The sequence below is a fragment of the Perissodus microlepis genome, chromosome 18 (assembly GCF_051167445.1).
Source record: "Perissodus microlepis isolate ML-2025 ecotype Zambia chromosome 18, ASM5116744v1, whole genome shotgun sequence".
Classification (NCBI taxonomy): domain Eukaryota; kingdom Metazoa; phylum Chordata; class Actinopteri; order Cichliformes; family Cichlidae; genus Perissodus; species Perissodus microlepis.
The window spans coordinates 10,685,162-10,702,089 of record NC_140478.1 but is presented as its reverse complement, the minus strand read 5'-3'; the positions used below and the strand labels follow the sequence as shown (position 1 = coordinate 10,702,089).

Genomic DNA, 16,928 nt, shown 5'->3' with positions numbered 1-16,928 from the left:
CTTTACAAACAGAAGATGTACATTTTCCAGGCTTATAGTAGTAATCATATGTACAATCAGTGGAATGCAGTATGAACTGACTGATGTCACCACAAACTGGTTTTTATACATACCCAGTGAGCACCTATAGCATGTATAATGTGAAGCTCTGTTTAAATTCAGCCGTGCTTTTCCTTCATAATGAACCCAAAAGTGTTGGTGCCTGGCCCAGTCGATTGCCGGCTCTTACCGTGTCTGCCGCCTGCGAGCACCGTGCAGGTTAATGTTAATGGGGATGCTGGATGACCTCCGGGGAGAATCTGTGTTCAACCACATGCCCACTCCTATCTGAGCCACCTCCTGTACAGTATATCCACCTAACAAGCGCCTCTCTATCTGAAAGTCAAATGTCCTTCTGCCAGCAGCTGATCATTTCATATCTCCAACAGGCTCCGGGGCACTGCTGTGACTGGCTGAGTGGACTCGATATCAGTTTAGTCACCGGGGAACTTCCTGTTGTTTACCAAAGCTCAAAGGTGAGTGCAAAAACACCTTCCACCCTCATATGTGTTTCTATAGAAACCACCACAGGTAAGGCAGGTAGGATGCTAATGGCCTCTCAGCGGGCCTGTGACACTCAGCAGCAGCCGTTTGTCACGGAAAAGCCGAGCCGGATGAATCCCTTCTTGATTACCGTTTCCACAGAATGAAACACGCAATGACGCTACACTGGTGAGTACACATGCTCTATGAAATCATTTTTCATTAAAAAAAATTAGAGAAAGGTCAACACTATGGCCAACAAAACATATATGCACGCGTACATATACAGTAGATTCCTACCCAAATACATGAGTCCTGCGACTTTTCATCACTGCAGGGGCCTGGTGAGCTCGAAACCTCTCAGATTGTCTGGACGTTATTTGGCATGAGCACATGATGCTGAGCGAGTTTATATCTGCTATTCAAACAATCAAATGTTTTGTATTATTCATGGGTTGCTGAAAAACATATGGCGGTATTAACTTGGTGACAGTTCTGTTTAATACAGCGAGCCCAAGGCTAGGAACACCACAGCAGCTTGAAAAAAGGAGCTACAGCTCAACACAACAGACAGCAGTGTCATACCTAATTTATTCAGTATTGAATACAGTGCAGCGTTAAGCTGAATAGTTTCCTCCGTTGCCCGCTCTGCTGTTAAAGCTCCATAAGATATAGTCCTTGTTTATCTGATGTATTTCATTACTTTTTGTTTTATCACTGTGTGATTTATTGTGTTTTTGAACAGCTAAATTTAGCCCCATGCTTGTAAAAAGCACAATTCCTATTTAAAAAACTGTGCAAAAGTCTCAAACCACCCCTTATTTCTTTATATTGTGCTATAGAAATAGGAAACAGGTGCAGGGATTTATTGAAGCATGTGCAAACATGCATGGAAACACACAGTATATGAGGCAAAAACAGAGCTTGTACAATTTTAACAAACATGAACGGCAATATTTGGTGTGACTTTATTCTTCTACTTAGCCCGAACTCTCTGTCTAAGACAGTTCAGGCTAAGTAGTCTTCAGGAATAGTTCTTCAGGCTTCTTGAAGAACATTTAAAGCTCTTCTTTGGATGTTGGCTGCCTTTTTTTTTCTGTTCTTTGTCAACACGATCCCACACTGCTTGTTGAGGTCCGAGTTCTGGGGAGGCCAATTCATGACTGGTAGTGTTTCACTGTGTGTTTTTCTATTCAGGGATACGTTTACTGCATTGGCAGTGTGTTTGGGATCATTGTCATGCTAAAACATTATCAGAAGCTTTCCAGATTGTACTACATGATAGATCCAAATTTGATGGTACTTTTCTGTGTTCATCAATTTGGACAAGATCTCCAACACCACTGACCGAAATGGAGCCCAAAACCATGACAGAGCTTCCACCATGTTGTACACACTCTATGTCAGGGGTGTCGAACTCCAGGCCTCGAGGGCCGGTGTCCTGCAGGTTTTAGATCTCACCCTGGGTCAGCACACCTGAATCAAGTGATCAGTTCATTATCAGGCCTCTGGAGAACCTCAGGACATGTTGAGGAGGTAATTTAGCCATTTAAATCAGCTGTGTTGGATCAAGGAAACATCTAAAACCTGCAGGACACCGGCCCTCGAGGCCTGGAGTTCGACACCTGTGCTCTATGTTGTACCTCTTTCCTGACCTCTGTACATACTTGAACCAAGTATTTCATATTTGGATTCACCACTCCATCTGTTGCTCCTCATTTTTAGTCTAGTTATTGTGTAATCTGGCATTACACCATAACCTGAGCCTTCTGTCCCTGTTTCTCTTCCTTTGGCTTCTTCCTTTCACTGAGATCATTTCTCAGTAGGCTTCAGTGAACAGTAGATGGATCAACTTAAGGACCAGATGCGTCTGTCAGGTCCTGTGTCAAGTCTTTGCTGGATTTTTTTCAGCAGTTTCCTAAAATTCTTAAGGACAAACTACACACCATGCTGGGATATGCTGAGTTTTCAGCTAATAGCTCTTTGGGAATCACATTATTGCGCCAAAACTACTATTTTATGTTATCATTGCCATTTTTCATAGATTTAACTACAGAAATTGAACAGAAGATGTGTTTTTGCAACAGGCTTCAAGTAACAAAGTGCCTTAAAGATACAATTTGTCCTTTTCTCTGTTATGTGTAGGAGCTTTTATTATGCTTGAATGATTCATGGGTCAGTGTTAAGTGGCTTAACAGAAAAAAAACAAAGCAAAGCAACAACAAAAAAAAAGATTTACTATGAAAATGGTCAGTTCCAAGAAAAACTCTGGAACTCCTTCAGAAGGCCTGGAGAACTATTGCTCTGGCTCTTCTTTGGATGTTCTTCTTTAGTCTGCCTCCTTGGAAGAAAAGTATAAAGAAATGAGGAGTGTCTCAAGACTTTTGCATATTACTGTGTAACCAAAAGGGGCAGATAGGCCTTGCACATTTTTTCACAAGGTTGTGAGGTGCTTTTGATGAAACTGAAGCAAACAAGTTTAAATATGTATAAACCTCAGGGTACTTTACCTCACCGGGCAACCTGAGAACTTGCCTCGATCTCGCAGCGTGGTGCTATACCGAGGACGGGAGTCAAACAGAATTTCATCTTTAACATAAATGCCTAATGGAATTGGACTACTGCAATCATTTCATATTTGTTTGTATTGTTTCCATGTTTGCTGTGACGTGGTCCAGGCTTCGTTCGTCCTGAGCTTTTTCTGTAAGAAAAGCCTCCCATGGTCTTTGTTGTCCATCTCTAAGAAGTTTTGCTGTGACCTTGTAAAGCGCTGCAACAGATTCCTCTGATTATCTGGGCCGGCAGCTGTAATAGGATGCATGGTGTCTCTTGTTATCTGATTATGGCTCTGAAGAATGTTTCAGAGCAGCATGCGCAGATAGAGGTTGGCATGTAAAAAGAAGCAAGTCAGTGAGGACAATGGATAATCACCAAAAGAGGAATCTTACTTTTCTCACCATTGGACTGATATTCATGCTGAGTGGCATAGAGTACGGTAAGTTCATATCAAACTGGATATCATTTCAGGGTTGTTTTTGGCATATTACTGCACACGTCTCAACCCTTCTCTGTTGTTCCTCTGTGGTGGCCTCAGCTGTCATTCTTCCTACAATATGGAGGTATCTACAGATTTTGGAGGCCCCACCTTACTTCCTGGGTCTCGGTCTGTCTGCCTTCAGTTTGAGTGCACTGGTCACGGGCCCGCTATTTGGCATCTGGTCAGATCGAAGCAAAACTACAAAGTCCATTGTCCTTTTCTCAAATGTTTTCGAGATTGTTGGTAAGTAGTCAAGCCAAGAGACATCACATGACTAATTTAGACTCTGCGTCAAGCTTCTGTATGAAGAGACTCTGTGGGTCATCTTTTACGCATTTATTTTCACCTCATGCAACACAGAGAATTCCTTATAGACGACCGAGCTTACAAAAAATCTGATATCAGGTCACTCTTTTCATCTGAATGCAATCTAAATTTCTCTTTGAACGTAGCCTCCGGGAGGAAGAAAGTCAAGTGAATAGTGAAAGAGGCGCAGAATTGATTTAAACCTGCTTTCTTTCTAATGGCCAGCAGAGGGTGGCTTCTGCAGTTACAAAAAGAAGTCTGATTGTAGAAAAGTCAAAGAAGAAATCACCCTACTGGTCCCTTCCCAAAATATTGATTCTGTTCTGAGTCTCATTTAGAGTAAAAGACACAGTTAAGCAGGAAGTGCTTGCTAAATTGTGTTTGGCCATTTACTGCCATGTGATTGTCGGTCACACTTCATCACGTGTGGTTTCATAAAAAGAAAAAAAAGGCTTCAGTTATGTAGACCTATACTGGCTGGCAACCCCATGGCAACCACCCGCTGGGTTATGTTGGTCAGTGTTTGCTGGAGGTTACTAGGTGAAATCAGTCACAAAGAGGGTACTGTACCAACAACGTCCTTGTGATTGCTTTTGTTGATAGCAGATTGCTGCAGTTGCCCCATAGCTTGCTGTTGTAAAACTAAAATAAGACTTGAAACAGAGAAGGTTCACGTGTCTTCCATGCAAACTACTGGTGACAGCAGCAACTTGCTAGAGACCAAAGCAACTGCAAGGAGGTTCCTGGTAGCGCACGGTATACCTCCATACTGCTTTGTGACCAATTTCATGCTAGTGCGTGCCAACCTCTAGCAACCACTCTCCAAGCAGTCGTGGTTGGAGAGTGGTTGCTAGGGAGTGACTGACTAGTTTCTAGGCCTGTGTATCTGGGCTATTAACAGTGGACCTTTAACCTCCTGCAGCCACTGGCTAATCTGTTAGTGGATGCACATGTTTCCATAGTGACCACGGTTACCAGATAGCCACTGACTAGTCTCTAGGCTTGTGTGACTGGAGCTAAAAGGGCACTTACCAAAGTAGCCAGCTACAGGCTTCAGAATGAGAACTCTCTAGCTGCCTCTGCGATTCAAATTTTTATCTACAGGATGCACACAATGGATTATGGGAATTTCTAAAAGAACTATGAATTTGTTCTTTAAGCAAAGCATTATAGGAATGATGTGAGTCATTGTAAAGAAATTTATGTTGTCAACCAAACAACAAAATCACCTGAATGCTATTAGACTAACAGTATATTCTAAATAGTAGCTAAATATTAGTAAATACTAGCTAAAACCTAGCTACTATCAGCTAAAATCAACTAACTAAAACATTAGCAGTACCACATGATCGTCTATTATTGTTAATGTGCACTTTACTAGATACAGTGTTTTTCTATTGTCACCGAATGTGTTGGAATCAATGACTGTAGACCTTTTTAGTAAAAGAAAACTTTTTTTTATACAGTCATTGGTTGGCGTGTTAGCATGCTAACATTAGCCAACTAGCCAAAGTATAGAATAGTATAGAAGTTAATGGAATTGTTACAGGGTGAAGCCAGTACTTTTTTGGAAACATTTAAACAAAGATCTTGCCTCAGATGAAGATGCATTTCACAACAATTTTTTATTTTTTTATTTCTTCTCAGGTAACTTTATGTATTTCATTGGATACTCAAAGTGGCTTTTGTTATGCAGTCGGATTGTAGCAGGTGACACATGCACACACAGGCACGCATGCATTACATAAAACGGTTAACACTCAATGCATGTAATATATCATAGTTTGATATGTTTAAGGTGTCGGAGCAGGAGCCGGGTCCTCCATCTTTGGCTTTTTGACTCGGAGCACTCAGCCGGAGGAGCGAGCTGGCATATTTGCCGCCATCATGGCTGGTCGACAAGCCGGTCTTCTTGTCGGTCAGTTTCTACCCTTTCCACTTATCCACAGAGAAATAGGTGTTATTTCACTTCTCACCACCCCCTCTGCCTTGTGAGGAAATATTAGACAGCGGGAAGGATTTCGTGATCCTTTTTTTTCCTTTTTTCTTTTTTGATGTTTCATTTCAACTGTGAGCAGAAAAAAAACATTCAATAAAATCACTAAGGAGCAGGCTACTGTTTCCACACATCTTCCATTTATCTCATCTTTAAAGCACTTCCTCCTGTCTCTACAGGGCCGGCGTTCAACCTGTTCCTGCGGCTGTGTGATTTCAAACTGGGGCCCTTTGTTGTGAACAAGTATACGTCTCCTGGGGTAACAGCATCCAGATAATCAGTAATCTAAGGTTCTGTGAAAGGCTCATGAATACAGAAATAACCTTCAGAAATAGTCGCTCTACATTCTGTGCTCACATATATATTTTTCCTCCTTTGTTCTCCTGTGAGTAAGAGGAATACAAAACACCTGCAGCGGTACTCGGTCCCGTAACAACCTGTATCGATCTGTTTCTATCTAAGTGTGCCTGAATAAAACACCTGTAGCGCGGATGAAGCTTAAATGAGACTTAACAAAGCTCTTATATGCCTGCTTCCATTTTTTTCCGCATAATATGACCCAGAATCCCTCTCTAGATTTCACTCTGCCAGGCAGCGCTTCCATAGCTGAACCACTTTATCTCTCCTGAAAGCTTCCAGGGATTCTGGTCCTGTGAAAATATCTTTTTTTGTGTGTTTAAACTGTAAGATCTTTGAAGACATGTGGGTTTTTCCTCCATGCTGTCAGATCTTCATGTGCCTGTTGTGGGTGCTGCTCCAGTTTGTTGTCCTGGCTATGTACTGGGATGTACCACCCATTAGCTGCGAGGGGGGAGCCACGATGATGGAGATGAAACAGGAGGAGGTAGAGGAAGAGGTGCCGCTGATGGGGTCTGACGAGGAGCCGGTGCACACCTACAGAGCCCTCAACTCCGACCAACTGGAGACCTCCACCTCGTCTGACATGCAACCCGTCCACAGAGCTTCGGACCCTTTCCGAAACTTCAGCGCCAGCAGAGGTGAGCCGGCAGGTTTCACTGCCTGTCTCGAGCAATTACAGTCAGCTTTCCTCTGCCCCATTTTGCAGCGTTCAGGTAGGAAGAGGTGTCACTGCCAATGCACATGTTTCATATCTGCTCTATTGATTTTGCTTGCATTTGCTCACTCAGTCTCGCACACACTTTCCATTCTCCAGGTCTCTCTGAGGAATTTCCTGCAGCATGTCAGATCAGATTCCCAGTGTATTGATTGGACTTGCGTGTACATGTCTGGTTTATGTCAGAGCATGTATATACATGATGTCAGGTGCACTATTGGATTAGTGTCATAGTACGTTTACATGGCGATTGCGATTGTTTGCCGCTACTCAATATCCTTTCTGTACTTTCTTTGACTGTGTGTGTGCATGTGTGTGTGTCTTGGGAGTGAGTGGGTTGAGTACTTACTCATTTGTCTTAACCATGTTGTGAGGACCTAAAGCTTTGATCGTAGATTTACGCACTCACATTCTGGGGATTTATTTTTCTTTTGGGGACGTCGTTAAATTTAAGCTGCAGACGTATTTAAAGCTTACGGTCGAGGTGAGTGTTGGGGTCAGAGTTGTGTTTAAGACTGAAGTAACTCTCCAGGAAATGCGAGTTGGTGTTGTGTCCTCTAAAGACACAACTGCGAGTGCGTGTGTTTGTGTGTGTGTGCTGTATTGATTCTCTCACTCTTTGAAGACGTGGCAGAGGGAAGGATGGAAGACTTCCTTTTTTATTGACTGACTTGCTGTGGTTGACTTGTGGATGAAATGGAGACAGAATTGGTAATGTGGCCAACATTCCTCTTATTGATTCCTTTTTGTACGAAGAGAAGCTACAACACCAGAAACGCAGCAGGAGCGGAGGATGTTTTCTCTGGCACATGCAGTAGGAGTGTCTGTTAGCCCTTACAGCGTGTCTGGTATTCGCTCTCTTGAATTATTGATCTTTTCTGACTTTTTGTGTATCAGTGGAGAAGCTTTGAAAATCGGGGCAGATCTTTCACTTTCTTTCATCAAATCTTGGTTTTTCTGGTAGGTGTCGTGGAAAGAAAAAAGTACATAACAGCACCAGTAAAATCTGTGTGAATCTTTGCTTTTGGAACAAGGAAAACTACACAACTGCCTTTTTTAGTCCATGTACTTGTGTTGTATCTGAACTGGATCAGATTTTACACATGCTTACACGGCACTGCGGGTTTGTAGCCTGCTCTGTTTCACGCTCTAGTTCTTCTCCCTTGAAAAGACTGAAACATTCAAAGATGTGTTATCTGAAACATACTTAAGAGATATTTTGTAATCAAGAGTTAGATTCCACTTTCATACTGAGCAGAAAGTCCAGATGCAGGAGTGAATGTCTTCATTTGTTTAACATGTATAAAAATATAGAAATAAAAGAAATGCAGGTTTTACTCTGTGCTAGATCCTCTGCTAGTAAATGTCTTCCTGGATAACTAACAATGATATCAATGAAGTCAATATGTGGTTTAAAACAGTTCTAGGCTATATAGCTTCTTAGTTTTTCCAATTAGATCAAGAAAGTATGATTAGTTTTAGGGTTGAATTTTGGGTTGATCTTTTCAGGTTGTACCCCGCCTCTCACGAGTGATGAAATGTTTAGAAGTACTGGTAAGCTAATTTTAATGCCATGCTAGCTAGTCTCTTTCCTAAGCTAAGCTATACAATGAATAAAACGGTGGAACTTGCTGTTTTGCTTTGTCTACTTGTGGCATCACCAGAAAACCATCTTTAGGTCAAAGCATTTTCCTCATAGATCATTTTATTACTTATTTTCTGTGCAGCATCAAATGTAAAATGTATCGGCTGAGCAGGAGCATGTCTTTAAGGTCCAAAGGAAAAGCATCAAAGTGGCCAGCTGGATTTTTTTTTAAAAGTTTAAATAAATCTTGGGCTAATTTGGATTGGCAGATTGAAGACAGAGTTGATGTTTGGATGAAGAATCAGGTTTTCAGCTCACTCTAGCAGGTTTGGTTACCAGTCTGCTTCCATAAACTTCATAGGATCAATGAACAGACACACAAATCAGCTAATTAGTGTTAACAAAGATAATAATCAAATATTAGACTTTCACTCACCAAACCAGAAACACAAACTTCTGTACCACGCAGAAACACATCATATTAGCCAATTAAAATTGTCATAAAAGGCACCAACAGCACAAGCATGGAGGTAAGATCCAGCTCAGTGACTTGAATTAGCAGAGGTGATACCTAGAAGACCCAAACTGCTTGTGTCAGAGTCCTTAAAAAACCCCTCTCTGCTCAAAGATTTTGTAATAAGTGAAAAAATGCACAGAAACTATTTTTCGTTCTTTAACGATGCTTTCTACTGTCTGGATATTTTAACATTAGGATTGACTTTCTTTTAGAGCAAGGCAATTTTCAGCTCCAGTGGTTGCCCTTTGCTTTAATACCAAAGACCTGGCAACCCTAGCAACCACTTTGTAACTTTTTTTGTCCATTATTAAGCATTTTTGAGTCTAATAATCAGTCTGTAGACTCAGACTTTGGAATAAAAGCTGGGAAATCTTGGGAAAAAAATCTGTCTCAGAACTTTCTGAGGTACAATAAATTATTTTAAAGCCACATCAGGTATTTACCTGCACACATACACATCCAGTGACATAAAATAATCAAACCATGTCAATAGCAAACGCTGAACACAGAGAACTGAACTGTAGTGGATCACACAGTGTAATATCAAGCCGATTCTCCAGCCATCTGGCATCCAAATTTAGCAGCAAGCCCAGCTCGTTTTCCTCCTCTCCAAGCCCATAAGGAGGAATTTGTTCCAGGAAAAGCTGGTATCAAAATTTGGAATTTATTGAAAGCTTCCCCCCCCCCCTTTTTCCTGTGTAATCATGTTTTGGATATAAGATAAATATCAGAATCCATACTTCTCTCCATCAAAAGAAATAGATATAGAGCGTCTTGGACGACATGATCAACACGACCAGGCAGCCAGGATTTGTCACGCCTCCTTCAATCTTACAACCGCTTTGAGATCGTCCAACTTTTCTTTTCTCTTAAAACTTCTTGATCTCGAATTAACTTGCCAGTTGAAACTTTCGATTTGAAGCTAGCAGTTGAAGATTTCTGGGGATTTTTCTCCCTGACTTCCCTATTTTATTTCTTCTGGTATCTCTCTCTCTGTCCTTCTCTGCGCAGAGTTCCTGAGAGAAGAGGTAGTTGTTGTCCTCACGGCTCAGTTCATCACTCTCTTCAATCAGACGGCGCTGGAGGTGAGAGCAGCGACCACCGAGATCCATCAGGCAGCGATTCCAAACATTTCACACTATGTCACACTGTTTACCATCCAGAGTGAATAACACGGAGTCTTCTAAGACCTAAACTTTTGGGAAAATAATCAGTTAAATGCTGAAGCACATAATCAGCCTCTGTGTAAAGATCCATTCTCACCTCTCATTAAACTGACCTAACTGAATACTCTGGCAGTGGTTACCTTTCTTTACCTCTGAATGGACTGCTTTGCCTAAATGACTGGTGTCTTTTTAAAAATTCACAGACCATGGTGACCCCTCTTACGCAGCGCCACTTCAACTTTGGCGAGCTGGGCAACAGCCTCATGTACAGCCTGTGCGGGGTGGAGGTCATCCTGGGCTTCTTCTTTGTACGCTGGCTGAGCAGGAAGGTGGCGGACCGCGCCGTGCTGGCAGCGGGCCTGGTCATCTGCTGCACCGCCTGTATCTGGTGCCTCATCTTCCTCTGCAACCCCCGAGGTGCTAACCTGCCTGTGAAAAACCACACCCACACACACACACAAATGCAGGCACACACAGACACAAAAATGCCTCTTTTTCTGAGCCAAATCCTTTCTGTGCCACCAGTGTCGGTGTGTAGAGCACAGCAGAGCCATATTGGGTTACACACTGGCTGAACTGAGTGTGCTCTGTAAATGATATCATTCAGCAGGATACCATAGAGGCAAACCGGATCCTGTATGTTAGTGTTGGCCTGCGTCTGTTGCAGCTCGTCACGTTTATCGCTCTGATTACAAGTGACAGGTGCTGGAGCTGGGTAGTGCCTGAGTACATATAAAAGGATTAGAGTAATCGAATTTAGCAAAAACGCTATTTGTTAAAGCGTGGCTGTCATTTGTTTGCCGTTTGTTAACCGTTTTGGTTAAAGCAACCGAACAAAGACATAAAACCTGAAAGAAAGACACCTAAAGAAAAACTATTTTATCCTTTGGGTCCACTGAGAGGCATGTTTGATTGGTGAAACTGTAATTTGATCGTAAAATTATAGACTTTCAGCTCATGCAAGAACTTCCAACAATTCGAGTCGGCACAAATTCATACAGGCATGTGCATGATGCAAAGCAGCAGAGAACAAAAATCGAGTGGCTGCCAGCTTGGCAGGGGTTTCGTTTTTCAGATTGAGCCGTCTCTGGTGTTGCCAGCCCATTTGTGGGAGAAACTTAAAAACCGACGGACGAACGAGCTGGGCAACCGAAGCATGATCTGCCACACTCTTTGAATGATCGTGACGCCACATGAGAAATAAGAAGCTTCAGAACTGTCATATTTATTGGCCACTAGGTCTATCAAATATAGGTATGCGAGGGTTTATGTTGGATTGCGCTAAAGGTAATTGCTGAATTATGTATTCCATTTACTCTGTGATAAACTACTTTAATTTAGCGATCCTGTGATATCATCTTCCCACCCCTGCCAGGTGGTTATGGATGGGAGCTGTCGGCCTTCATCATCGGAGTGTTTCTGCAGCTGCTGGGGCTTCCCTTTGTGGCCGTGTCTCAGGTGTCTCTCTTCTCCAAAGTCACTGCTGAGAAAACACAAGGTTGGCTCATATTACCTTGGCACCGTGTGCTGGCTCAACACATTAAAACAACAGATTGTTGCTCAGCGCATGTGATGCATAGAAAAAAAAATTACACGTAGCGAACTTTAAAGCCATATTGTTATGTTTATATCTGAAATAAATAACCTAATATTTTGTGATCCCTCACCAAAAGGATTCAGCCAAGGTGTCAGACGCTCAGTTGGGGGCCTGGCCACAATCTTGGGTCCCTTGTGGGCTGGAGGATTGACTAATAATTTGTACATAATGTTGGGCATGATGCTGGCACTACTCCTTATGATCACAGTAAGTAGAACAAGGCGCTCAGTAATAGTGTAGTGTTACACAGACTGGCTATGTGGCTGTGTTCTGTCAGGTGTTTAGCTTAGCTTGGCTTAGCACGTAATCTATTATGTGGTACTAACACATATCTACTATCACTGATAAACCAACGGGATAAGACATGCCATATACAGTTATTTAACCGATACAAAAGAGAAACTGGAAAGTTTTGTGTTGTTCAAATTTTTATTCTTTATAGAGTGCTAAGCTAAGCTAAGCTATCGCTTGTAGCGTTTACGTCATAGATCCAGACCTGAAATTCCTCCAGAAGTAGTGATGTAGCTGCTGCAGGACAGCGATTTAACTGCAAAATGACATAGGCGTTCAGCAATCTTGCTTAAATAGAGAATTAATTTTGTTTTGCAATCACTTGAGTCAAGTCCCCTGTTGCAAGGAGACCTATTGCAGACAGGTTGCACTCTTTGGTGCAGAATAATTGATTGATTGCAGTGAGCTGGCAACCTCTACAAGGTATCTGAGAGTGATTGCAGTCAGTCTGAGGGGGACCATGATCATCCACCTGTGCAGTTGCCTTAGTATTAAAAGTGCGCGCCACGAACTTTTCTGTTCAGCTCAATTCTTTTTATATAGCACCAAATCACAACAACAGTTGCCTCCATGCACTTTTTATTGTAAGGTTAAGACCTATGTCTGTGAAGGTTCTCAGTCATCCAGGCCATCATAGTCTAAGGAGCTTTAAAAGAAAAGGTTTCTTGAAGACGTTTCATCTCTCCTCCGAGAAGCTTCTTCAGTTCTAAGAGCAATTGGTGGACAGTCCCAGATTTTAAGCCCTAGGTAAAGGTCCTAAAATAATACATAGAATACAGAAAAAAAAAACCAACAATCAGATGACCCCTTATGAGCAAGTGTTTTGGTCACAGTGGGAAGGAAAAATTCCCTTTTAACAGGAAGAAACCTCCGGCAGAAACGGGCTTAGTGAAGGGCGGCCATCTGCCACGACCGATTGAGGGTGAGAGGGGGGAAAGACAAAACACAACAAACAACATCAGTGCATAAACCCTGCAATCACCAATTTTTCCTAGTTGCAAGAAGGTTGCTGCTCAATTTTTGCTATAGTGCGACTGAACCAAAAATGTTCCTTTTAGTTTTCCCTAGATTATATATATACTGCATAATCTGTTAAAAGCTCAAAATACGGTTTAAAACGCCTTTCTCCCCTTTAAACTTATATTTAATACAGCCATCTGTGCTTTGGAATATCCCATAGTTCATTTCGTGATTGTCTGGGTTGTGTGTCTCTCTAATATAGTCTTGGTCATTAGGCAGACTGACTGTGTATGGCTTTAAGAAAATCGCCTTCTGCTAAAGGATAGCTTACTTTAGCTTCACATAGCGTTAAGACTGAAAACAGACGCTACAAACTAGCAGGTGGGAAAGCTCACTGGAATATAACATGTTACATTCTGCTGTTGTTTAAAAAAAAAAAGGAATTTGGTGATAAAATTCCAAATTGTTCTTTTGAATTTATGTTTATTCTGCATGCTAAACTAAGTTAAGCTATGTGGTTAGCTGTAGCTTCACATTTAGCATAGACACGAGTGTGGCTTCAGACTGATCATTTAACGCTTATAAAATCTTTAATGGTTATTTTAATTTTAATGTCAGCAGAGAGAAAGAGCTCCGTTTTCTGTCCTTCATCTACCTTCCCTGTATGAAACTAGCCGAAGCTGCTGCTTAAAAAAACATTTTTTCACCAATCCAGTGTGAAAAACAGTAGCCACAGGCTGTTCTAGCCAGTAAAATCTTTAACTCAGCATGTCTTTGATAGCCTCTACTTATTACTTGGTTCTCTCTATTCTCCAAAGCCATATCACACTGTACATTTTCGCAGGTTATGACAGCGCTGTCCTACGACCGCCTGACTGAGCCGCGAGCGGTGCAGAGTGCACAGAGCTCTGACAGCGGAGGATAGAGCTGCAGTCCTTGTGAAGAGCAGGAGAGGCTAAAGACGGACAGAGGGAGCGCCCTTCACCTCTGAGAGAATCAATACAGGTTTACTGCAGAGGGAAATGTATGAATGTGGAATAAAAAATGTTCAAAACACATGCTGGACCTCAGAAGCTGCTGTAAAGGTGATCACACTCTTTCACGGTTAAATAACACTGTTCGTTTCTAAGCTGTGCTATCAGATTCAATTATAATTGACCTTAGGTGCATATTCACTATCAGACTGTTAATTATATTTTACACAAGGGGGCACCATTGCTCTCATATTGAATATTCAGAGGCATAAATGAAGATGAAAGCCATTATTTTTAAACCAAACTATTTTTATTCCCCCGGTGTTTGTTTGAAAAAAATAAATAAATGAGAGAAAGAAGCAGGTTTTTCTGAGTGACCTTTGTAGCAAAGCTTTGTTTCTTGTCTTTCTTCCTTTGGAAAAAAAAGAGAGAGATGGAGAACAGATGACACAATGAGTCCAGAAGTAGAGTTGTCAACATCTGAGAAGCTCCATGTCAGTGCTGCTGATAGAAGAAGGTCAGACAGAGTGAAGATTTTCAGATTTGTTGTTTTGTTCCCTTCTAATGCTGGAATAAACTAGGTACTTGAATGTAACACAAACAAAAATGCAAAGCTTTGAATGAAAGTAAACCAAGCTTGTTTTGATCTGATCCTCTACGCCAGCTTGGCATTCGAGGAGCTCTGAATTAAAACCAAATTTAAAAAGGACTTACTTAATTAGTCGGCTCTATCTTCTTACTAAGGGGGGATTTAAAGTTTAATTGCCTGTGTTCATAATTCAAAACATGACTAGGTGTGAGTAGTGTACAGTCAGCTGTTCTTGCCTATAGCCTCCTCTAGGATGTGCTGCGTGCTACATATCTGCACTAAGAGACGAGAATGCAACATCAAGGCATTGTAGATTCCCTTTGTAGCAATGAACATGGGTTTGGCCAATCTCTCTGTTTTTGCATAATTGCAGATAAGGCTCAGTAACCTTTCCAGTTTTCTTCACTCAGCATGTGATGTTTGGTTTTTCTAGAGGCTTTCTGCCTGAAATGGAAATTCTAATCTCTGGGACTCAAGGACATAATATATATAAGTACTTTCATGGCCTGATCAGCGCATTCAGGTACTTGACATTTTAAGGGAGATAAGAGGGAGCGTAGAATCAGGTCAATCCTGAATTTACTCTCCTTTTTTCCAGCATGATTCCTGCTATCCTGTGGGTTGAAAGAAATTCCTATACTGCAACATAAATATAAACAAAATACATTTAAATCTGTTAAATATGTGCGGTTTAATAAACTTAAATTAGTCAAATGTGCTCTTGCTGATTTCAGTAGACTAAGCTAGCTTAGTGTAACAGGTAAACATTTCCATGGCATCACCAGGCGACAAGTTCTTTTGTCTTTCTGGGGCAACAAGCAGGAGAAACATTGACATCTTTTTTATTTAAGTGCTTTTTTTCCCAGCATCTGTGCCTTTATGTGATAGCATCAGAGCCGAGCTGACCAATAACAAGCAATACAGACATGCATCCACTCAACCCAAGGACATGTGAATAATGAACAGTCCTGCTTTTAAGACCGTCTGGACCGGTGCAGTCAACTATCTTCCACCTCAGCCTCTGCGGCAGCGTATAGAGGCAGAAGCACACAAAGGACATAAATAGAAAAGTCAGAGGCCTTGGGCTTTTTTGTTAAATATACCAAAGGTGGGCACAGACGCACAAGTTCTCAAAATTTAACAGCTTCCACGGAACAACTGTTTGATGCGGGAGCAAACAATTATTTTTGTGAACTATGGATGAGAGTTTGTTGCTATGGAGATGGGATTTTTTATTTTTTTTTTGTGAGTGGGATAGAAAGAGGCCAAAAGATGAAGTAATGTTGTGTAATTGGAGAGCGGAAACCCTGGCTATTCTGGTTGTGGAACAGATGAAGGTGCCGTGGAGCTTTAGTGGATGCATCTGCATGTTGTAGTACCACATAACTATAAATGACTCAGTCTGCTTTCTGTGTACAAACTGTTTTCATGCCATGTCGAGGAACAATCAGTCTGCTGTGTGCGGTTATTTTAGCTATCGTGTAAAAATATCTTGCTGGATGTAGCCATTACTCCGGGTTTTTATGTTACTGCTGCTCTGTGGTGAACCGAGCTGTGAACAGTGAAGTAACTACAGTTTAATGTGTTACACTCAGTCTTAACCAAACGTGCCAGGCCTTTGTGGTTTTACTGTCATGACATTTTTCTCATGAATAAAAAGCTAAAAAAAAAAAGGAATGCTTTTAATATACACCAGATCTTAATGAGGAAAAAAATATGCTGGATATCTGGACTGATACGGACTGGATAATGTGTTAGGAGTGACAGGACCCTACAGAGGGCTGAATTCAAAGATCCCTGAAAATCAAAGTGGAAAAATAATGCAGCAGGCTTGTCCATTTGACAGAAAATTAATTTGCAGTAACTTAAAATGGTACTGGTAGTTTGTATGGTCCCTGCATACTTGTATGCATGGCTGATAGCGTCGGGGATGCTCTTAATGAGACAACAGATGGTGTCCTCGGGGATCTCCTCCCAGATCTGGACCAGGGCATCAATGAGCTCCTGGACTGTCTGAGGAGCAACTTTGTGGTGTTGGACCAAAACAAAACGTCCCGGAGGTGTTTTTGTGGATTTAGGTCAGGCGAGTGTGGGGTCCAGGAACTGCCTGCATCCTCTCCCCACATGAGGCCGGGAATTGTCATGCACTAGGACCCACTGCACCAGCGTAGGGTCTGACAACGAGCACAAGGATTTCATCCAGATACCTAATGGCAGTCAGGGTGCTGTTGCCTAGTCTATAGAGGGCAGTGCAGCACTCCATGGATAAGCATCCACAGACCATCACCAACCCACCACCAAACTCTCATCTGT

The 16,928-nt window shown here is 41.8% G+C and overlaps 1 protein-coding gene across 1 annotated transcript; it reads left to right on the top strand.

Annotated features, from left to right (window-relative positions):
- The first annotated feature begins 5,517 nt into the window (after window positions 1–5,517).
- LOC146367310 (major facilitator superfamily domain-containing protein 8-like) lies at window positions 5,518–14,385 on the top strand. The gene is made up of 9 exons (XM_084913089.1): window positions 5,518–5,575; window positions 5,664–5,783; window positions 6,041–6,120; window positions 6,589–6,859; window positions 10,050–10,123; window positions 10,408–10,621; window positions 11,580–11,702; window positions 11,878–12,008; window positions 13,897–14,385. The coding sequence occupies exons 1-9, from the start codon at window positions 5,521–5,523 to the stop codon at window positions 13,975–13,977; spliced, it is 1,149 nt and encodes a 382-aa protein (XP_084769215.1). The 5' UTR covers window positions 5,518–5,520; the 3' UTR covers window positions 13,978–14,385.
- The last annotated feature ends 2,543 nt before the right edge of the window (window positions 14,386–16,928 follow it).

Coding starts and splice junctions, on each gene's coding strand:
- LOC146367310 (XM_084913089.1), top strand. CDS start 5,521: ATGTATTTCATTGGATACTCAAAGTGGCTTTTGTTATGCAGTCGGATT. Junction 6,121..6,588: donor ACAAGTATACGTCTCCTGGG/GTAACAGCATCC, acceptor CCATGCTGTCAG/ATCTTCATGTGCCTGTTGTG. Junction 12,009..13,896: donor CACTACTCCTTATGATCACA/GTAAGTAGAACA, acceptor ACATTTTCGCAG/GTTATGACAGCGCTGTCCTA.